Genomic DNA, 22,709 nt, shown 5'->3' with positions numbered 1-22,709 from the left:
ATTCACGGCAATTCAAATCGAAGCTATTGAAATTAAGCTTTACTTATTTTGTTGTAGGGAAGGCAGGAGTAGATTATTATATATTAATTATCACATAGATTGACTTTGATATTATAGAGCATTTTCACTGACGTCAATAATTCTATCATAACTCATAGTTGAAGGAGACACCATCTTGGGGCTCAAAGTTTTTATTCATACTACATATAATGGACAGAATTCCCAATAAATCTTGATTAAATTTCATCAAATGAATACATAAAGCCGCAACACCTGCATTGAATACTTCTCGATGCCAATGATAAACACTGATATTTTAATTATATCAAAGTAATATGAACTGAAAATTCCTCAGAAATATATATATTTTTTTGTATCATTTAGAGCATGAATGACTTTTATCCAAGTTTGTGCCCTCACCGGATCTTGCGGATAAGCAATATATTGCTCATCAGTCTCGGTTCTTGTACTTTTGTTCCAATATAGAATACATAAAGAAAATAAACTATAATATTATTAAAAATTAATTAGCTGTAATCAATAAGTCAATTTTGTGACGCTTTTTTTTTTTTTGTGCAATTGCACAAAGCCGTTTTTCAATGGTTTTATTACATTGCCAGAGTGATACAGTTGTATCTGAGTTCCAAATAGCTAAGGGCTTCTTATGGATCTGGAAAAGGGGCACTCGACAGTGTAAATACAAGAGGAAAGGGGTGGGGTAGATTATGGATCTAGGTCCCCTACTAAGCTTGTCAGGGCCCTATTATATGATAACTATAATATTCCTTAACCCAGGGTTTCCAAACTTCACTATACAAAGCTCCCCCCTACACTAATACATTTTAAAATGAGACCCCCTTTATATGACTTTTCAGGTCCCCTGTTGGAACTTGGTGTACAACACACTCTGCGTATAAGGTAGCTGCGGCCCTATTTGCATTGAATATCATTTCGGGGGTCTGAATTTTCTAGTGACATCTCTTTTTTTATGTGCCTGTTACCAAACTGATTATGTATTAAAAAGAAACGAGACCGATAAAGCTGAACCGAGATCAAAAATGTTGAAATGAAAGAACCGAGACGGGGACCGATAGAACCACTGAACCTGAACCGGGCACAACCTGGTTTATATCTAGTAATTCAGTATTAGAGACAGGAAAAGTTGAATTATTAGAGAAAATGATCTTATTCTTTCGATTGTAATAGTTAATTTTTATCTACAATAGGGAAATAAGATTGTATAATGAGGTAATAACCTATTTTTAAATCGTTTTAGGATAAGATATATAGTACAACTAGGCACCAGAGAATATATTTTTTATAAAGTGTATGTTTTAAGTCCTTTCATTTCTTGGTTCTATTTTGAGATCCAAAACTTGGTATTCAGGAGCCTAAAATGACCAACATCAACGATAATCTGAAAGCTCTATGATTGGCTTTTTAATTGATTTATCAATATCATTAAAAACAACGTACAAAAATTAGACAATCTGATTCGGTCTTCCCTAAATAATTATTAAAATAGTATGTGGAGAGAATATGAGAGATTGAGTGGCTTTTATTAGAACTCGGTTTTTAGTTTTTACATTTGATTACTCAAAACACGTCATTTTCTGTTTATTTATTTGGGAATTTCTAAAGTGGTGACATCATCAGCAAGAACTCTTGATTTTTAAGGTGGTAGGTAGTGGAGCTACAACTACCATCAAGTAGGTGGTACTTACTAGTCTACTAGACTGGTACTGTCTACTTTACTCTCCATCTGGGAACTGAGGAAACCTATTGGCGTTTCTCCTTCACTATGTTTTCCGCCATGAAGAAGCTGCGCTCGGGGGGTGGAAGCAACCCCCCTCCTCCTCTTCCCAATCACTCCATCAATAAATCTGAAGAACCGCATCCCATGTCTATCTCTCTCCAGAAAAAGTTTGCCAAAGGGATCGACTATAACATGAAACTCCTTCTACGAGGAGATCGAATGACGGGAAAGTCTTCTCTCTTCTTAAGGCTCCAGGGATGTTCATTTCCAAAGGACCCTTCTTATACAGCAACGGAGGAAATATCCGTTGCTTCCATCCAATGGAACTACAAAGCAACAGACGATATAGTCAAAGGTGTCATCTTTGATTCCAATTCAGTGCCACTTAATAATTAATATAATAATATCTTTGTCCTCAAATATTATTAATACAGAATATATGGTATTTTTGGATGTAAATTAGCCATTTTTAGGCCATTTGTACCATCTCAACTAATATGAGGTTATGAGTCAAAAATTATACACTTTGTATTTAATAGTATTGACTAATCAGTAAAAAATATTGTATACCTTGTTATTCATAAATTAAGGTGTCTTAAGATGTTCAAAATAATGATTTACGGTTTCCCTATTTTATCAATAATAACATAGCAAAATTTAACTCTAGTTGAAGTGATAGTTGTCGAATAAAAAGGAAGAACTTTATTTTTGATAAAACAGGGAACCCGCCAATCATTGAGCACGATAAATCCCTTTTATCATCAAAAACAGCGTGTACAATAGGTTTTACTGATAAAACTAAAACTAATTTTTTTTTAAAGTTCAATTTTGAACTCTGGAACAGTACAAAAGGCTCTTAAAAAATCTCATATCTTAACCCAAAAATACCATTTTCCCTATTAAAATGTCCTGTACTACGCCAAAAATGTCTTAAGAGGCCTCAAATTTTGCCAAAGTTTTTTTTATTATCTCTTGGAGAAAATGTAATTCTTGTATGAGTGGGGGGTAGGGAAAACGAAAACGGAAAAGTATATATTTATTCATTTAAAATCGAGCTTTGGATGCACTTCGTATAAGAGTGACTTTTTTTTTAACCCGAGATGCTGCTTTTATCCAAATTTGACTATAAATCAAAATACTTATGCAAACACTATTGACAATGTATCCACACTCTTAACTTAACAATACATGATTTTTTTTATTCACAGAAGTTGAGAGCGTCATGCCTGACAGTACTCAACGTTAACAAAGGGATATTCTAATAGTATTTTTGGCCAATACAATAATCAGAATAAACTCGATTTAGTATTTAGATAACTTAAGTAATCATAATTTAATTTATTTAAGGATAAATTATCTCGAACTTTAAGTAGATAAATAGTCCAGCTCATTAGAAAATGGAAAAGATCACTTATTAACTACAAAGGAAATGTTTAATAGTTATAAGCTAAGTAGGCATTCTAATCTATGATATTTAAATTATTTCCCTTACATATTAAATAAGAATACATTATTATGAAAGGTGTCCCATATAAATATTTTATTTCAAATTTGTAAAGGGCTATAATTTTAGTAATTTATCAATTATGACTCAATTTTCAATGTTATTACTGCTCCTTATCCTTGTTTTTTAATTAACTTTCGTTTTAATTCGTACATTGACAATATATAAATATTTATTTTACCAAAGTCTTCACCGTTATAATTCATTTTCAGTGGAAGTTTGGGATGTTGTGGATCGAGGTAAAAAGCGACCTGTACTTCAAGGACTTAAGCTAACTTCAAGTGATATTCCAAATCCACAGCCTGCTCTTGATGCAGAGTTTGTCGACGTCTACAAGGGTGCTCATGGCGTGGTCATCTTATATGATATGACTAAAAGTTGGACATTTGATTACGTCAAAAGAGAAGTAATTTCCTTAAATTTCTACCCTGACTTTTTAAAATACATTCTGGTATTATATATTTCAGCTTCCAAAAATTCCGATCAATTTGCCCATTTTGATTTTGGGTAATTTCGCAGATCAGTGCCACCATCGAACGATAACAAAGGGACAAGCACTAGGAGTTATAGACGATCTTTTGATTGAGGTACCTTCAAGATTAAAAAATACGATACGATATGCTGAGTCATCCATGAGAAATGGTTTTGGATTAAAGTTTCTCCATAAATTTTTAAACCTGCCTTTCTTACATCTTCAAAGAGATTCCTTGCTTACACAAATGAAAACAAATGATAGAGATATGATAGCAACCCATCAGGAGCTTGACTTATTGACGGAGTCAGAAGAGTCGTCATACGAATCGTTTTCTGAAAATGTCACGAAAATAAGGAGACAAGTTGCAGAGAGCCATGCTCCTTCTCCTACAGTGGATGTAGTGCTCGGGGCCCAACAGTCTGTGAACGATGAAATGCCTATTTTATCCCAAAATTCAGCTCCTACTCCTAGTTTACCAATTACTCCATCCCCTAAGAAAATCAAATCCAATGTATCCTCATCGTCAATTGCTCCTAAATCATCTTCACCTAAAATGAGCATTGACGTTCCTACAACTGCCAAGCAGTCTCCCCAGAACTTCAAAAATGTTGAAGACTTTGTTCCAGAATCGTCTGGTATTGATAATTTTCTCATGGATGAGGATAGTTCTGAAAAAACTAATTCAAACAGAGTTCAAGGTGACGGCGAATCTTCTGACGAAGAAGGGGTAAATAATAAATTAATTTTTAATTTAAAAAAAACAAAAAAAACTTAACAGAACTTTTTGATGTTCTTTAGATAAATCATTTGGTTACCGGTTTTGATGAAGACGTTGTGATTGATGACTATGACACTACCGTAAATGATGAGGTGATAATTAAGTCTTATTCTTCAAGCTCAGAAGATGAATTAGTAGTAAAGAATAAAGCAATTCCAGAGAAAAGTAGTAGCGAGATTCAGACAGTGGATTCATCAAAAATTCACATTGATAGTGAAGATGAGGCCTTTCACTCCAATCTTTCAGAAGATAAGCGCAAAAAGAAATCAAAAAGTTCTCGAAAAAAGAGTGAAGAAGAAGAACGAAATGCACTTGAAGAATTTCTTAATGGTATTCCTGATGAAACACCACGGGCTTCAACCGCCTATGAGGAGTTTTAAATTTTATTAATTGTCCCATGTTTATTTTTGAATCTGTTATTGACGTTATTTATTCATTATTATTATTGATCGTTTATTTTCCGAGAAGGGCTTTATTAATTATTATTTAAGTATTTTACAGAAAGAATATAATAAATTATTGATAAAATGCATAAATAATGACTAGAAAAAATTAGTATATATATTACTTTATTGTTGCTCACATTTTCTAAACATGGATACCATTAAGTAAACAGTTCCGCCACTCACTATAAAAGTCGTAATTCCAACAACATGAGGAATATGCTCAGTATTTCCCACTGGCACCGATATTTCGACATTTTTGGTATTCTATAACAAATGAAAGACATTTTCTACGAACCCCGGTATTGTAATAATATTAAAACTTACTACTTTATACGGTAAAATTAAATAATCACATTTGTTTGTACCAGTAGAGTCGCAATGTGCAGATGTAACTCTTTCTGGACAGTACACATCAAAGTCTGTAGAAACACCTTCGTCATATCCTTGTTTGCATCGGAGAAGCAAACGAGGATTGTGGATTTTTACAATAGCAGACGGAGACGTTGCTGAGGCCTCAAATGAGGGATCCATTTTATCTAGAGAAGGACTTGCTGGTTTATGGTATCGAATATGAATTGGAAATGCGGCTGAGGCTATGCGAAGATTTTCCTGTATTTTCAAATCCTTGAAGAGGAATAAACGAAAGGCCTCAGACTCAAATTCCGGCTTCTCAACATCAACTTTAACTATTGTTATGTATAAAGAAAAAGTAAACATTAAAGGAGTTCTTTTGATTTTTAAATATTGTTATACCCCCAATATAGAAATTGTTGTCATTGACATGTGCAAGCGTTCTCATTTGATCTGGATCTACGTACATTCCTCGTGGAATGATTTCCTCAATAAGAAGTGTACATTTGTCCGGAAGGACAGAGGTTGTGAGCATCAATTCAATTTCTGTAGAAAGTTCCCTTAAAATTGAACGTTATAATTAAGAACTACTATTACTACTACATGCTCCTATTAGTTAAACGCTACTTATGAAATCCTTGATTATAAATCCGTCTCATAACGGATATATATACCCCTTCTAAAAGGGGACATTTGGATCCATTCCCCTTCACACCATCCACGCTCGATTCTCGCAATTTTATACAATTTGAATTTGTTATAGTTAATATAACTAAGAGACCCAATTTCGGGAAATTACATAAATTCGTGATTGACATCGTCTTATCGTATAAAAGTACGTTATTGTAATGATAACCAAACTCCACCAAAATACTATAAATTAAAATTACACTATCATTGCCTCTTATAAATTAAAACAAAAATCACGAAACCTGTTTGTATGGAAATAAGTAAACATTATTTCTCAGAGCGTAGGTGGAGATTTCGTGGAGGGAATAGATGAGACATGAATCATTCGAGGCTAAATTAATTATACTATACATATATTGCCCTCCTCACCCCAAATATGAAATGGGATTTTCACCCTTGTTGAATTGGAGCGAAATTTGGAAAGGCCAAGTAATACAAAAATCATGAAATGAATATAATTTGGAGGAATCATCACAAGGGGAACTCAAACTTTGGGAGAGAGGGAGAAGGGGCTAGAATAAAGAAAACTTTTATAATGGCATATTACTCCTATTAACTTTCTATTTTATTATGTGTATAATAGGTTGGGGAAAAATAAATTTCGTATTTTTCGCTTTATTTCAATGCTTTATAAGAAGTGTTAATATCATTCGATTTTAGCCAATTTTTCCCCGTTCTGTTTGATAACTTGTTACTATCGAGAATCCAAGTTCATAATGCCCTTCTCTTAGAAGCTCTTGTCCTTATTGGCCAAAAAACTCAGACAACCAATTTTCACAGTCCTTTAAGTCTATTGAGGTCAAATTTGTACCCCCAAGTACGTTGGCAAGACCAGAACAGTTGATAGTCACTTGATGCCAGGTTAGGGATGCATGATGGATGCACAAGAATTTACCATCCAAGCTCCCAGAGTTTCTGGTATGTTATCATAGATGTGTGATGCCTGGAGTTGTCTTGAAGAGATGTCTTGTTGTCGCCTATTCACCAATGCTGGTGCTTCTGTTCGATCACCAGCTCCTAACGGTTAAGTTTTAAAATTTTTTTAAAAAAATGCTCGAAGTACTGTTATACAACACAAACTGAAAGAGTATCGTATACATCGCAAATTTTCTTGATCACTTTCCACGCATTTTTCCCTTTCAGGTAGTAAAAATGTAAAATATGCGAATTTCTTCCTTTGAGATCTACATACTTGACGCACAATAATTCACGACTGAACTGGCCAAGCGTAATACTGTCTGAAGAGCGTTTGTAGGATTCACTCAAACCTTTACAACGCTTTATCGTATTATCCGATGTCACCAATAATAAACATGATATTACACTTAGTTAAAAAAGGATGAGAAATACGAAATTACTTTTCCCCCAAAGTAATATATAATTATACTATCCTAAATTAAAAAACAGAAGTATATTCAAATATTTTCGATGATCCTGATCGAAACATTTTTTTTTGTCACTTTGAATTGAAGTTTGTCTTCTGATCTGCATCATTCATAAATAATAGGCATCTAATCCGTATTTTTCAGGGTTGCGAGATTCCACAAAGGGACGCTTACTACTTAAAAAGACCTACAACGTTTAAGGAAAAAGCACGTCATCACTTTTAGGCTCATGACGTATATTTTATAGTTATTGTAAAAGCTTAGATATTATTGTTCTGTCATATTTGTACAAGTTACGATTCGCTTTTTGAAATCAACAAAAGAAAATACATCGCAACTACGTGTATTTTCTTTTATTTTGCTTTTAACTGTTTTTATTAATTTTCTAATGATGACTCTTGTATGATTCAAAGCAGCTAAACCTACGTAATACTGAACTTAAAAAATGTATTTCGATTATTATATTAATTTATAACAATGAAGTGACTTGGTTAAGAATTCCTCTCCTTTCCGACTCGGTTATGGATAAAATTATTAATTTAAAGTGTATAATTAATAATAAACAACTATTGTTCGAGGAATAATACTTGACACTTGCCAACAAGAGAAATACGGAAGACTATCTACAAAATGTTATTGCAATGTTTCCTTTCCCTTTTGACAGTCGAGGTTCAGAGCATTTTCAAAAGGTAGTCATGCTCATCTATTTATTCAAGTGATAAAGCAATTCATACCTATTCGGCTAAGTCTTGTTATTAACCTATTCATAATATTTTAATTTATTCACCATATAAAATCATAACAAATATTCTTCTTTACTGTTAGTACACGTATTTTATAAGTGCATCGTTCATGACTCCAAGAAATGGAAACCAACTCTGTGTATAGTCGTCATTCCAGACAGGAAAGTACATCTATTGAGTCGTCTCCTATGATCCCATCTCCGTCACCGTCCCCTCCATCAAGAAGACTACCGTCCAATCCCAAGAAAGATGCTTTCCATATCGCATTACTCTTGTTCCTCTATATTCTTCAGGGGATTCCCATCGGTATGGTGGGAGTCATTCCCTTCTTACTCACTCAAAAAGGCGTGGGCTACAAGGAGCAGGCAGAGTTTAGCTTTGCATTTTGGCCCTTCTCTATCAAATTACTTTGGGTAATACTCAAATGAATTAGAATTCATTTATAACTCTTTTCCTATATCAAATCCTGAACCATTAATTTTTACCCATGATGCATATGAAGTCTCATCCATTGATATTTTATGTATTCATTTATGAGATCAAATGTACGAGGAAAATTTGCGGGGAAACATACTTAATGAATTGAATTATGATTCAATCAACATTAGTCTTTTAATCAAACTCAATCATCTAATAAAACATGAGGATCATTAGCGTTCATCGTAATATCATAAATAAGTGATGGGAAAGTCTGACTGTTCTTTAACATTAGAAGGACAGTGCTATCATTTTTGACACCCCGTTGACTTTGCTGTAAAATATATTACAATGCTCAAACCTTTGCCAAACACAAATTATTTTATTGTATTAAAAATGTGAATACTACGTCTACACAAAGTTTTGGAGCCATAATCTTTTTAATTATACGAAAACGTTTTATGCTACCTTAGTGGACGATGTAATCATTTTTGTACACAATGATTTTTACTTGTTTAAATATTATACTAAGACATATCATATCTCAATTCATCCTTTTGAATTTTTGCAGCAAGTTAATACTTTTATTATAACTTTATTCATCGGTACTGATTCGAACATTATTATTTTGTGAGTGAACATGGTACTGAAACTTTAGTTGGATCACTGTTGTTATCGACAGACCACGATGGGAGTTGCTATAGATATAAACATACATACATTTTTTGTAATTTATAATTTATGTTAGACTAGTTGACATTGATAAACAACAACCCCAAGGGCTGAGTCATTCCGTTTATCATTGATAACTTGCCCAGTTTGAATTGAACAAATCGTTCATTTTAGGGACTCTAGTTAGTCTTACTCTTTTAAAAGAGTCGTTTATTTTGAACGTATAATTCATGAACAACATATCACTACTAAAGATGTTCTTCTAATAAAGAATATTCGAATACTGGCTGTTCAAAATGTATTATATTCGATCTGTGGATAGGAAGTTGAATTTTTCGAATAATCAATTTGAAAAAAACTCATTTAAAATCTACAATATTTGATTTTATCCCGGAAAATATAACATATATAATCATAAACTATTGAAGTCAAATATTTAATTAGCTAAATCCTCAATGAATCAGGTATCATACCATACAAATGATAGAGATTGCAGAATAAAAATAAATGAATTATTCGCTAAAGAGAGTTCCAACATCATAAACCATTATATATTAAATTTTCGTTATTCTTTATATCTAAGCATTTTCATTTCGTAAACGAATCAATGACTAACTTCCAATAGGTTCTATTTGTAGCAAATAACTAAGTATTTTATCTTTCAAAATTGGAAAAACAAATACTTAATAAATCTCCATGAGTTAAAATCTAATTCATTTAGTATTTTTCCCCAGAAATGTCTTTTATTTAAATGCTAATTGGAAACATTATTTTCGGCATATCATCCATGAACCAGGTTAAATACTTGAATAGCTGAAAAATGAGCCTTAATCTTTAATAGTTAATTATAAAAAATAAATAAATCTACAAACCACAAAAATAAAATGTTAAGTTAAAAATGTCCTTTTTAGTGCAAATATAAAATAGTTAATTATCATTGAAACCTAAGTACCTAATGTTTTATATTGGTGTTTATATTGCTATTAGTCACAATAATCTGAATGCTTATTTCTGATTCTATATATCTCAAAAATTTTAATATATTCAAATATATAAGAACAGATGTATTTTGATATTTCAATACGGTCTTCCGCATTTTGCAACTAATATTTGAAATAGAGAAATAAATATCGCTAATAAATTACTGTCAATTCTTACTAAAAATATTTGTATAAATTGCTTCAAAATTTGTGTGATATTAAGCTGTTAATAATATTGTGGGCTCAGAACAAGTGTTAAAAGTAACTTTTTGTCAAATATGATATTTTTAGCTCACATTAATCTATATTATTATAACTACGTAATTGTCCATATGTGGTGTGTTAATACAAAAACAATCTTGAACAAAAATCAAGAAAAGGAAAATTTACCAATTTTTATTTTTTTTAGATCATACATATAATCCACTATTTTATAGCCATATTTCCATCAATTACAGACTTAGTATTCACATTTATGGGATGAGTTGGTAATTGGAAAATCCAAGAATGATACCTAAAGGTTAAAATCTTCTTTTTATTTATGGGACTTACTTTGACTCCGATATGGCTTTTAAAATAGAAACGATCAATTTCTAATTTTTTCATTGTGATGATGAATTTTTTATACTTAAAGTGCAATTTTCAACGCTTACAAAGAATTAATCAGAATAATTTTTTGATAGAAACTGATGAAAATTTGTGAGTTTAATACATTCAATACATAATTCTAGCCGGCTTTTGTATTGATTGATTATTTAATATTGTTCAAAGGAATATTAAATAGTTTTTGTCATATCTACGTAACAAAAATATAACATAGTATGTAAATATTCACTTATAATTCTTATACTATTCTACCGAACCCTCGATATATCTAACTAATAAAAGTTTAAAAAAAAAATCAATAAATATTTCTGTTGTATTAAACATACATAATCAATATTATAAAGAAAAATATTATATACTGTTTTTAAAGTCTTTCAATCGATAGAATAATTAAAACTATATTTCATCAAAGTCCAAGTAATAAAAGATAGGTGATTATTAAAAAGGATCTAGTTTGACTTTTCACAGGGGGCTATCTTAAAATAATACTTCCCTTAATTTACAAGAATGAAAAAATATGCAACTTCTTGGTATTTTTTTTTTTTTTTCAAACAAAGATCTAAGAGACTCCAAAACATCGAAGAGAGCAATGGGGTTAACTACATAAGTTAGAATTATATAATATTTTTGGAGGATATAGATAATACTTAAATATGCATTTTCTGAAAATTTGAGATCATTTTGCTTATCAAATTTAGAAATATGTACGTTTAAAGTTTGCACAATTAAATATGGATATTTTCCTAAAAAAAGATCATGAATATATACGAACTCTTTCATTTAATTATCAATAATTCGCTCAATTTTCATTTTTTCATCCTCAAAATTAGTATATAACCATTTTTCTATGAAAAAATTTATTAATTTTGCTGTGAAGCGGACCTTTTTTTTATTTCGCTGTGCGGAGCTCCTATTTTTGAAATCAAGTGAGGCATCGGAGCAACTGCCTCTCTAAAACCGGTCTTGTAGAGGAAAGAGACACGACCTCCTCATCAGATCCCCCCTTATTAATGCAATATGTAGCACCATTTCATATCGGAAAAGAGTTACATAAATTTTATTGAAATTAAAGGCTCCTATAGTGGATTCTCTATATTTCACCAAACTTGGAGGAAGGCGAAAAACATGGCTAATTCCTGTTCAATATGCCATTGGAGTGACTATGTATTATCTTAGCTCAAGAGTGGAATCAATGATTGAGGCCGAGGACGTAGCCACCTTAACTTTTGCATTTTTCTTCCTAAATTTCTTAGCAGCTACTCAGGATATCGCCGTTGATGGATGGGCTCTAACCATGCTTGCACCCGAAAATGTAGTTTATGCTTCTACCTGTAATTCTGTTGGTCAAACAGCTGGATACTTTATTGGATATGTTGGGTATTTGGGCCTTGAAAGCTACGGAGTCATTGATTTGCCCACTTTTTTGGTATTCTTTGCCTATGTATTCGTTATTTCGACAACAATAGTCGCTATTTTTATAACAGAAAAGCCTGAAGTTCCGAGTCATATTGGAAGTGAAAGCTCTCAAAAGTTGTTGGAGTCCGATTCCGTGTCCAAGGATGTGGATGAACATAATTTGGGAGTAATTAAAACATATAAATTGCTTTATAAGATTATAAGACTCGAAGTTATGATGCCAACAATGGTGGTTTTCTTACTCACCGCAAAGATTTGCTTTAGTGCAACAGATTCAATAACGAGTTTAAAGCTTGTAGAAGCGGGTGTTCCTAAAGAATCTTTGGGCATGTTGGCTCTTCCCCTTACACCCTTGCAAATCCTCTTACCCCTTTTTATAAGCCGATATACAACTGGACCTAAGCCCTTGAATGTTTTTCTAAAGGCATATCCCTTCAGACTCATTATGTGCTTAGTCATTGCCGGATTCGTTTACATAACACCTTATTTCATGCTCGAGGATGGTGTGTATCCTTATTCGTATTATGTATTCCTTGTCATCATATTTGCTCTACATCAAGTGACTAGTTATTCAATGTTTGTTTCATCCATGGCGTTTTATAGTCTCATCTCTGACCCAGTCGTGGGTGGAACTTATATGACTTTGTTAAACACTCTCACTAATCTCGGTGGGAATTGGCCTGCCACTCTTTCTCTCTGGCTTGTGGATTACTTGACTGTTAAACATTGTAATATGCCAGAGAATACACCTTCTAACGTTACAATTGATGAGTGGAGAGATTGCTTTGGTAAGGATCATAAATGTGCCAAGCATGGAGGTACCTGTGAGACAGTTACTGAGGGCTACTACATCGAGTGCTTCATATGCGTTGTTTTTGGAATTTTATGGCTCAAAATATGGGGAGAGAAAGCTATTACAAAGCTCCAATCGGTTAATATCTCGGATTGGAGAGTAATGAGGAAGCAGAAGTATTAAATCTTATGTTTCTTATATATTGGTAAAAATAAAAGTAATTGTAAACTAATTAATTATTAAGTGTTAAATTTTCTATGCGATAATTAGTATAAATATTATTTGAATTCTTGATAGAATTGTTTCGAATGTTCGACCCTGAGAATCTTCTTCTTAACCTACATTATAATGATCCATAATTAATCGGCATAAGCATTTATGAATTATGGATAGTCCTGAATCCTTTTGATAAACTCAACAGATGTTCCGATTGATGATAAACTTAGACTATACGAAATTAAATCTGTGATTAAAGACTTTCAGTATTCTTGGTCGAATATTATTGATAATTGTCATCTTTTATTTGTCCCCAATTGTTAATTATATTTATATACCTTGTCCTTTGTGTTTTATTACCCATGTATTCAGTTGTGTTTTGCATCTTTCTGTTTCAAAAAGGACACATCAGTTGTTAACGTTTTTTTTTTGTCATTCATGTTTTTATGTTTTATTTTAATCTGTTGATATTTTAGCTTAAATTGAATTTTAATTCAAAGTATTAATTTCTTTGTATCTACATTTTTTTTAAACTGTAAAAAACCAAAGTTAATGTCGAAAAATATATTGGATGTACAAATGGAGAAAGTGTATTATATATATTCAAAATCTTCATTTCGTTTAATATATTTGTATTTAAATCATTGTAAAAGTAGTAACCATTGCTAATAATGATGTGTGAGGTGGAGGGGAGCTTTTTAAGCCTTCTGTTTAGTATTCTGACCCTCCACTGCTGATGCTATCACAAACTGACATATTCCGCCTAGCTCCATAGTAGTAGGAAGAAGCCGAAGTTTCAGATACTCTCCTTGGAGGAGAATCCGGTTTCAATATCCTTCTATATTGAGGTGCATTGTCATCTTCCTTAACGACTTCACTTGAGATTCTGCGTGTTCGAGTCTTCATCCATGGCTTAGTTGATGGATCTGCAGCGAGAAGATCCCTACTTGATGAAAGACGTTCCTTTAGTTTTGCTAATTCTTCGCGTCGATTGAGTGCCTTGACTACTTCTTCTCTATAGGATGGTTGTTCTCTTAGACTAGGTCTTCTACAGTTCTTAAGAACCATGGCGTCCTCAATATTCTCTTCTCGGGAGAGGGATGATCTGTGAGAAGTGATGGACTGTTTGCGATAAGAAGAGTATCCTTCAGTTTCAAAGGACATATTTAAGGATGCTATAATTGCACTGTAACAAAAAAAAAGAAAAAGAAGATAATTCTATTACTTATTAATTGACTTATTTAAATAATATTTCAAGGTTCATGTTCACAAATATCTCCCTTGTTTTTAATATTATATACATTATAGTAAACACAAAAGCAAGGGATTTTCTCTATATTGAATTTGGATTACATTTGTATATTTTTCGACAAATTATTCTTATTAATCCTTTGGAATCGTTCCATAGAAAGTATCCAAAATTGATCGTCACAATAAAAGAATGAGAAATTGATATATATTTTATTTGAAAGACCATATCGGGGTAAATATAGGTTTTTTAAACCAAACAGAAGTATAACTAAAATTATTGAATAACATAAGTCATTCCACAAATTTGAATAATAAGCCTATAATTAACTCAAATATGTCTATAAAATATTGGGGTGTAGGCACAAACAATGTTAAATAAAAAAATTAATTGGGATTTTCTTCATTTTTTTATTTTTGTTCAAGATTAATTTTATGTTGACGCTCGACAAACATAGGACCTTTAAACCATGTAAATGAGTTAAAACTATTCTTTATAGATCCCAGTATTTTTTTATAAGAGCTTTAAACTATAATGAGTTAGATACATAATTTTTGAATAATTTTTATTGAGGGGCGTTCATTAATTAAATCAGTACCTAAAAACCAAAGGCTACATACAATACATTATTATTTTTGTAACAACTTTTTAATTGGTAATATAATATTTTAAAATATTTCGTTGATTATAATTTATTAAATATTGTAAATTATTTTTTGTGAAAATATACGAAATAAAACATTTTATTTATAAAGCTACACCGAACATGCTATAAATACTTATTTAACAGGTTACGTAATGGTAATTACGAAATGAAACAATTGAATATGGGTATAAAGAAAAATATATCTTTTGATTTGAAATATACGATAATCACTTTGAACACTTTTTTTTTAATAATCACCTAATATAGGAATAGGAAAATTGGAGAATTCTAACCACTAGTTGCTTACACATCAAACTGATTTAAAATTTCTTGAACATTTCGATAGTTTTTTTTTGTTTTTTTGCGTGCAGTAATAATGAAAATATAATAACATGCTCCAATAAAAATAATCAAATTTAAAGGCTTGTAATGTTGCCGCACATAAGACCTGCGTGCGAGTACGCAAGGACTATTCCAAGTACGACTTGATACTTTGAATCTTAAACAATTTTTTTGAAAACTAAGGATTTGTTTTTTTATATTATAAATAATAAAGTTAATTTTAATCCTCTGTAATATTTTAAGTTATTATTTGTATTGAGTTTCGGTCTGACAATTCTAGACCGGTTTGAGACCGTTATGATTATTAATGGACCGTACTAATTCGGTTTATTTAAAAAAAAAAAAGGGAGGTTCTTGGAACTGGTCTTAGGATTACCATTATTAGAACTAAAAAAGTAGAAATAAAGTTGAGTGGCGTCCTAAAGGACCGAAACTTGACAAATTTTTAGGACTAAACCGGACCAATATTGAGCTGGATATGACTGCATAGTTCGAATACACCCTTAAAACAGGCTGGCGTTAAACAAGATTGTACCATATGTAATGTCAATGTTGATTACAGAAGAAAATAATCAGAAACTTTTGGAGGAGACTTGATGAATTTCGAAAGGGTTATATTTAGCCTTTACTCTTTTTATGTGGGAACTTTTCTTCGATAGATTCATAAAATGTTTTTTTATGACAAATAATTGCAAAATAGTCTTATTTGATCAAAATTCTATATTCTTAGGATTAAAAAAGTAAAACAAGATATTTTAATTCCTAAATTTATTAATTTCAAAATCAATACATCCCCAATCTTCATTAAATGAACAAACCAAATTTATTTTGAAAATCCAAATATAGTCACTCTAATTAGTGGCACGAGTTTCAAATTTAGCAGCCCTACGCCACAGATTTACAAAAGTATATGTCATATGGGAATCATAGATTTTGTATTTAAAAGCTTACATTATGGCTACCCCTTCCAGACTAAATTTTGACACCCATAGGAGACTGATTTTAATTTTTGTTAAAGTAGAATTTAATTATATTTTTTTACAATAAATGTTTAGTAGGAAAATATATTTTAATTCCTATTTTTTTATAAATGACATTTCCTAATTTAATAATTATAATGGTGTCTCCTCTCATTCTAAGGCCTCCATAATATATTCATCGGAGGAGAGGAGAATATGCACCTTGCACCTTTCCTCTGACACTCCGGTACTGAGCCTAAGTTAACACTCATATCAATATACTATATTGAAATATATGTGCACATTTTTAGACTTAAAAAAGGAATATATAAATATCATAGCTACAGTTTATTCTATTCAGTTGGATCTTAAGAAAGGGATTACTATATTATAAAGCAGGAGTTTGTATTGGTCTAGCATAGAGAAGTCACATTTTCTCATGGTCATTAAGTCACGACCATTTTTATTCTTTCAATCCAAGCAAACAACTTACAAAAAACTTTACATCTTGTTTTTTTACGTTTATAAACATAGGTATTTATTTTTCTATGATTACAATTTTTAAATTGCTTTATCATCCAACACCAGATGATTAGTTTGATTTTAAATAGAAAATACTCTTAGTTTTTCTACGGTGTATTTAATTGTAAGATTATTAACATTTTTAATTTCCTCTTTGCAACCCTTCTTTAAGAGTTATCAGTCCTTTTTTTTTTTTTTTTGGGGGGCACGACCCATTAATTAAGAAAAGAAAAGTAGTGTTTTTTAACTTTTTTGAAGGATGACACTTTTTTTTTCATTGAAGTACTTCCGTTGAACACATAAAAATAAGTTTTAAGTCTTTTTTTCCCCCCTTTTTAAAATATAATTTTCCTTTCTTACATTTTTCCGCAGTACAGTGCACAGTCTCTTATGGCACAGTGGCGTTCTGCTGAACATTGATTGAAAAACACCTAGGCCAAATTCAACACGTGGAGGCTAGGGGGACCTGGCCCCAAATAACTACATTTTCCGTGAGTCATCCATAGTCATTCCAGTTAGACCCCTAATAACAACACTATGATTACGGCACTGAATGCTGTTATAAAGTACAGGAAAGTTGCAAGGTCCAAAACTTTGAAAGGATAATCCGGGTCATGTACAAGTCGGACATTTTAAATCTGGAAAATTTAAGCATAAAATTTATTTGCCAAAATTAATTCAGCAATTCAGAAATCTTTGCTCTTTCATGATGAGGTCTATAGTGAAGTCAATCACTCAAACCAACCACCTTCAGCTTCAATCACAGACTCTAATCTGGCTCTGAAACTGTCACTGGGCTTTATGAGGAACTTCTTCTCCATATTGGACACTGCTTCGAGAATGAAAGCCCATAAATAGTCAACATTGTTTTATGCACGTACACAGTTTTGTCTAGTGAATCTGATGGGAACACTAAGGGTTGCCAAGATATTGAGTTCTAAACTTGTTCCGGATTTTAAATCCTTACCTTGTAAAAGTATATTATGTAACATAAAAAATCTACTTTTAGATTTAAAAAGGCCATATACATAGCGTTCTTAGAGGGACAAATACCCCTTCTACTACTTTATTTCAACGTTCTTGTGTTACAGGTTTTTAAGGTAACAGTATCACAAAAGTTCATTGATAAAAAATTTCAAAGAAATATTGATTTTCTCTTTTTCCAAATGATTGAATTGATCATACATATGTATTCTTTCAAAACCGAATCAAATAATGCATAAATTGTCAATAATTAATTGCTGTGAACTCATTTCTACCCTGACCTCTATTTTTCTACATTTTGGCTAGTTATAACTGTATTTTATATCTCCTCCACGAGAAAGTGAAGACTGTGTTATCCTACTCAAAAACATCCCATTATATTTATTTGTCAACTGTCGATTTTTCTACTTCTTTTTCTATTACTAATGTTCTAAAAGTTGATTGGTTGAATTCGAATTAGCTCTTGTTAAGCTGTATATAATTTCCAAAAAATATTAATGCGACATTAGGTTTATTGTATCTAGGAAATTTTCTTCAAAAAAACAAAAAAAAACCCAAAATTATTTGTTAGTCTGTCAGTTCTTCCTAACTCTGGAATTATTATTCCTTCGATAGTTCACAGGTTAACAAGAGGTAATTCGAATTAAAAAAAAACAACTTTAAGAAAACTAATGAGTAGAAGAGGAGCAGAAAAATCGACAGCTGACAATAAAATACTTTGTGAAGTTTATATGTTAGTGAGGTAACGTTGTTGAATAATAACTCCGTTGTTGTGAAGAATTGTCCAACTATCAACTGATTTTGGCCTTTTTTCTGTTTCTTTTTGGAGGAGGGATCTAAATTTATCTAAATATATAAAAAATTCGTTGGGATTCAGGGTTCATTAGAAACAACTCATTAGATATTTTACTATGATTATTTGATAAGTAAGATTTGAATTGTAGAGAATATAGTCTACAATTCAATCCAATTTCCTGAATCCTTGTGTCAAAAAGAGACTTCCCTTTGAGCATTATTTGTTGAATTAAGTGATTGAAATTAGGACACGTACTCTCAAATAAACCGATAAATTGGTATTATAAAGTTACTTGGATGCTTAAAACACAACTTTTTTGGATTTATCTTCAGCCAAATAAAATGCATTTTTAAATTAAATCTTGAAGTTCTAAAGAAACTTTAAAGTCATTAAATATCTGATAGTATTACTCGAACTCGTAAAATATTCCACTGCACTAAAGTCGACAATTTTCTAAAAATAACTCAAAATCGTTTTAAATACTACGTGAAAATTTTTGACTAAACTCGAATTTGAATTATCCATAATTTTCTAGTATAAATCAATCTCATCAAAAATCAAAATCATATCAAAAATGGATAGTGATGCAGCTGAGATGTTAAGTCTTTTTATACTACAAGTTATTTGGTTGATTATAAGGCAAGTGAACCTGATAATTGGGCTGCTTAGTGAGGGGACCTCTTTAAACAGGTTTCCTCTTTTGTAACCATTCTAAATTTGAAAACTGGTTGATTGACACGCTTAAAACAAGTGGCTGTTATACCAAGTTTGACCTTAATTTCTTATTTTACAAAAAAAAAAAAAAACTTTTATTATTTGATTTATAATTGACTGCCTTCTTATTGAGGTAGTCAAACTAACGAACTATTGAAGTTAGATGTTATTAATTTAATAATAAATATTTTTCTTTTCATGATGCCTTTACTCGAACTTAAACTTGACTAGACTCAATGCTCAAAAATGCGAACTCGACTCAATATTCTATTACTTGAACTACATATTTATAACTATAATCTAATACTACTTTTGTCTGATATATGGATTGAGGGGTAAGACGAACTGAAAGGCATGGATGACTATTATGACGCATACCTACATAGATCTATAATACGGTTGAATATAAATTTATATAGTTTTTTATCTATGGAATAATCGTTTTTGTAGAAAGAAATTTCTACTCATAAAACCATGCACTCTTCTCCTACCGCCCACGCTACCTATACAGTATACATATTTGTGCCTATGTGTGTCTATAAATGTTCAAGGTGTGTCGAATGGTCATTTTTTTGGATGTACTCTAAATATATTTCTAACTCATTTTTAACGGACCATCACGAAATCATCCGTCTTCTAAGTAAGATCTAATTATACTATGTAATCGAATTTTTACCAGCCTGCTAAAATTCCCATTTAATATTGTCATTTAATCTGTAGAACATAAAAATGACCTTTAAAGCCTTTAAACACAATACATTTGACCTTAAGAACCTCTTTAAAATACGATTCATTGTTATATTTTGAAATGAAATAACTATATAGATGAAAATTAAAGGTAATAATAATTGATAAGAAAAATTTCAGTATCCGAAAGATTAATTACTCATTAATTTGTTTTGAACACAGTTCCTACAATATGTGTCCTATTATATAAAAATTATGTAAAATGAAGGATCATATATGGAAGCTAATATTTTTTTCAATTGCTTTATAATACAGCTAAAAATAAAGAAATATATTTTAGTATTACTACTTAAAAAGATTTTGAAAGTCAATTTTGATTGCCTTTTTTAGTTTATCTCTTAATTTTCGGATAGAATATTTAATAAATAAGCAATAAAAAAGTACCTTAAAATTTTGTAAAAGTCCATTATTTAAATAACTGTAATTGTAAATAATTATTTATTGGCTATGGATAAACGTTATGGTAAGTAGATGTTAGTGTTGATACGATACCAATACTTTTGTACCGGTTCCAGTACCAAAATTAGTATCGGTTTAGCAATACATTACTGATACTTTTTTTAACTACAGAAATACACCAAAAATTTCGTTAAGGACGCCCAATATTATGTAAATTTTTGAACTAGCAACCTCATCCCGTATCAAACAAAAAAAAAAAAAAATTGTGGGTGCCCCTATAAATAGGTATGAATTGTCCTTAACGACATTTTTGGTATATTTCTTTAGTCGTAAAAGTATCAAAAAGTATAAGTTATACCGATACCAATTATGGTACATTTACAAAATATTGGTATTGTGGAACGCTAACATCATCAGGTTTTTAAAATAATTTAAGTAGGCTTTGGTACAAAATAAAAATTGAGGTACATGTATATTCACTTAAGGATCGCTTGAAAATTCCATGCAAAGTCTGAAATATGGCACTATTGGCGCGTGTCGAGACTATCTTAAGTTAGTAGCATCTCTAAGAAGAGCACAAATTAACTTTGAGACAGATCAGTATATTTCTTTCTGCTTGGCATTAGTTTTAATTGAAGAATGGGCCGGAAAGGTTATGGCAACTGTCTTTTGGATTTGTGAGGAATAATCTTTTCTACAAAAGGGTAAAAATATTACAAGTGAATGTTTTTCATCGTTATTGGACTGTTTAAAAACCGAGCTGCAAGAAAAACGCCCACAATTGTGCCACAAAAAAAGTCATTTTCCCTCACGACAATACACCAGCTCACTCCTCAGCAGTTGTGGTCGCAAAATTAATGGAAATAGGGTTCCAACTCGAGATTCCCACATCACTAGTACACACTTTCAGTCTTCTGTAATCTATCACCATATAATGGATTTTTTCTATGATTTCTGTACTAGTAACCTCACCGGCGTCCAGAACGTTCAACGTCACTTGTACCTATATGGCCACTCCGAAAATTTTAAAACCACTTATGAACTGTTCTAATCGAAGGCACAGAGTCTCCATAATGTTTATCAAGCTTCTTTTTAGTCTCCTGGGGCGTTTTACCTTTCATAAAGTAAAGTTTAATCAGCACACGAAATTCTTTTTCGTACATTTTTTGAAATTCTCTCCACTTCCTCAATTCAAACGAACCCCCAACAGAATAAATAGACCTATCTGGCTGAAAATTGGTGCCTGTTCTTCCAAGAGATGCTACTAACTGAACGTAACTTCGATTTGATACGTAAAATCCTTAGCCGAAAAAATAATACATACAGCTAGCATATTGTCACCTCAATACCTTTATTGTATTTCACAACCTTTCATCTAAAAATAAACGAGTAATTTTTCCCAACCATGCAATTTTTCTTTATACACTGTTTGGAATTTCTCATCAACATAATTCGAATTCAACATGTCAACTTTCAGAGCACTGATAATTTAAATTTAACACCGTGTAAATAGTTGAAAATTTTACACAAGTACTATTCTATTCGATTTTAACCAAACCACGTAATAGGACTAAGAGTAATAAGAGGCAAAAGTAGTTGAACAATCTACAGCTTACAAAATAATACGTACATAATATATATTCATGTTGCTGGAGTCCGTAATTATTTTTTTATAAACTTGAACATATATTGGCAGAATTAACAATATTTTAATATTATTAAACTGAGATTTCAGACTCTAAGTGAAAAGTCATGCAACTTGACTCGGACTTGTAGTTAAAAGTTTCAGGCTTTAATGACACTCTTGGCTTAAGACTGAGGCTGTGAAAAAAATCCTTATTTGTATTGACATGTCATATTTTTAAATCAAGTAAAGTCTTGCATCTTTTTTCATAAATTCATTCAATATCTTATTTTTTATGGATGTAAAAAATGTCAGTTCAAAAATAAGCAAGACCAATACCAGGATAACCATAATTTATTAATATTTAATTATTATTTAAAAAACAACAACAACTTACAGACCACATGTCCTCTTTTTCGGTAATAAAAAATATAGTTAACCTCCATAAACTTCATTTATTTTAAATTCATAGTTTTATTTCAACACCATTTATCTACAG

The 22,709-nt window shown here is 31.3% G+C and overlaps 4 protein-coding genes and 1 long non-coding RNA gene across 8 annotated transcripts; 3 read left to right on the top strand and 2 right to left on the bottom strand.

The window, feature by feature from the left end:
- The first annotated feature begins 1,577 nt into the window (after window positions 1-1,577).
- On the top strand, window positions 1,578-4,893 carry LOC121117057 (rab-like protein 6). 2 transcript variants are annotated; one of them, XM_040711357.2, is made up of 4 exons: window positions 1,578-2,111; window positions 3,473-3,666; window positions 3,728-4,462; window positions 4,534-4,893. In XM_040711357.2, exons 1-4 carry the CDS (start codon window positions 1,802-1,804, stop codon window positions 4,891-4,893), a joined length of 1,599 nt encoding a protein of 532 aa, XP_040567291.1. In that variant the 5' UTR covers window positions 1,578-1,801. The 2 variants fall into 2 exon arrangements, with proteins under 2 accessions (XP_040567291.1, XP_071744111.1); XM_071888010.1 differs by lacking the exon at window positions 1,578-2,111 and adding an exon at window positions 3,050-3,207.
- A 72-nt stretch (window positions 4,894-4,965) lies between these two features.
- Window positions 4,966-7,215, bottom strand: PIG-X (Phosphatidylinositol glycan anchor biosynthesis class X). 2 transcript variants are annotated; one of them, XM_040711368.2, is made up of 5 exons: window positions 6,243-7,215; window positions 5,938-6,183; window positions 5,713-5,870; window positions 5,284-5,645; window positions 4,966-5,223 (listed from the first exon to the last, which is right to left on the bottom strand). In XM_040711368.2, the coding sequence occupies exons 1-5, from the start codon at window positions 6,266-6,268 to the stop codon at window positions 5,083-5,085; spliced, it is 933 nt and encodes a 310-aa protein (XP_040567302.1). In that variant the 5' UTR covers window positions 6,269-7,215; the 3' UTR covers window positions 4,966-5,082. The 2 variants fall into 2 exon arrangements, with proteins under 2 accessions (XP_040567302.1, XP_040567308.1); XM_040711374.2 differs by having other exon boundaries at window positions 6,370-6,503.
- Window positions 7,216-7,532: 317 nt separating this feature from the next.
- LOC121117033 (acetyl-coenzyme A transporter 1) lies at window positions 7,533-13,816 on the top strand. 2 transcript variants are annotated; one of them, XM_040711353.2, is made up of 3 exons: window positions 7,533-8,541; window positions 11,876-13,229; window positions 13,310-13,816. In XM_040711353.2, the coding sequence occupies exons 1-2, from the start codon at window positions 8,251-8,253 to the stop codon at window positions 13,193-13,195; spliced, it is 1,611 nt and encodes a 536-aa protein (XP_040567287.1). In that variant the 5' UTR covers window positions 7,533-8,250; the 3' UTR covers window positions 13,196-13,229; window positions 13,310-13,816. The 2 variants fall into 2 exon arrangements, with proteins under 2 accessions (XP_040567287.1, XP_040567286.1); XM_040711352.2 differs by having other exon boundaries at window positions 11,876-13,816.
- LOC139905243 (uncharacterized) lies at window positions 8,543-10,165 on the top strand. The gene is made up of 2 exons (XR_011779889.1): window positions 8,543-8,673; window positions 9,952-10,165. It is a non-coding gene; the product is annotated as an uncharacterized lncRNA (long non-coding RNA).
- Window positions 13,699-15,515, bottom strand: LOC121117082 (uncharacterized). The gene is made up of 2 exons (XM_040711382.2): window positions 15,382-15,515; window positions 13,699-14,414 (listed from the first exon to the last, which is right to left on the bottom strand). The coding sequence occupies exons 1-2, from the start codon at window positions 15,432-15,434 to the stop codon at window positions 13,940-13,942; spliced, it is 528 nt and encodes a 175-aa protein (XP_040567316.1). The 5' UTR covers window positions 15,435-15,515; the 3' UTR covers window positions 13,699-13,939.
- Window positions 15,516-22,709: the final 7,194 nt, after the last annotated feature.

Source organism: Lepeophtheirus salmonis, chromosome 1 (assembly GCF_016086655.4).
Source record: "Lepeophtheirus salmonis chromosome 1, UVic_Lsal_1.4, whole genome shotgun sequence".
Lineage (NCBI taxonomy): Eukaryota > Metazoa > Arthropoda > Copepoda > Siphonostomatoida > Caligidae > Lepeophtheirus > Lepeophtheirus salmonis.
This window is presented reverse-complemented; position numbering and strand designations above follow the sequence as displayed.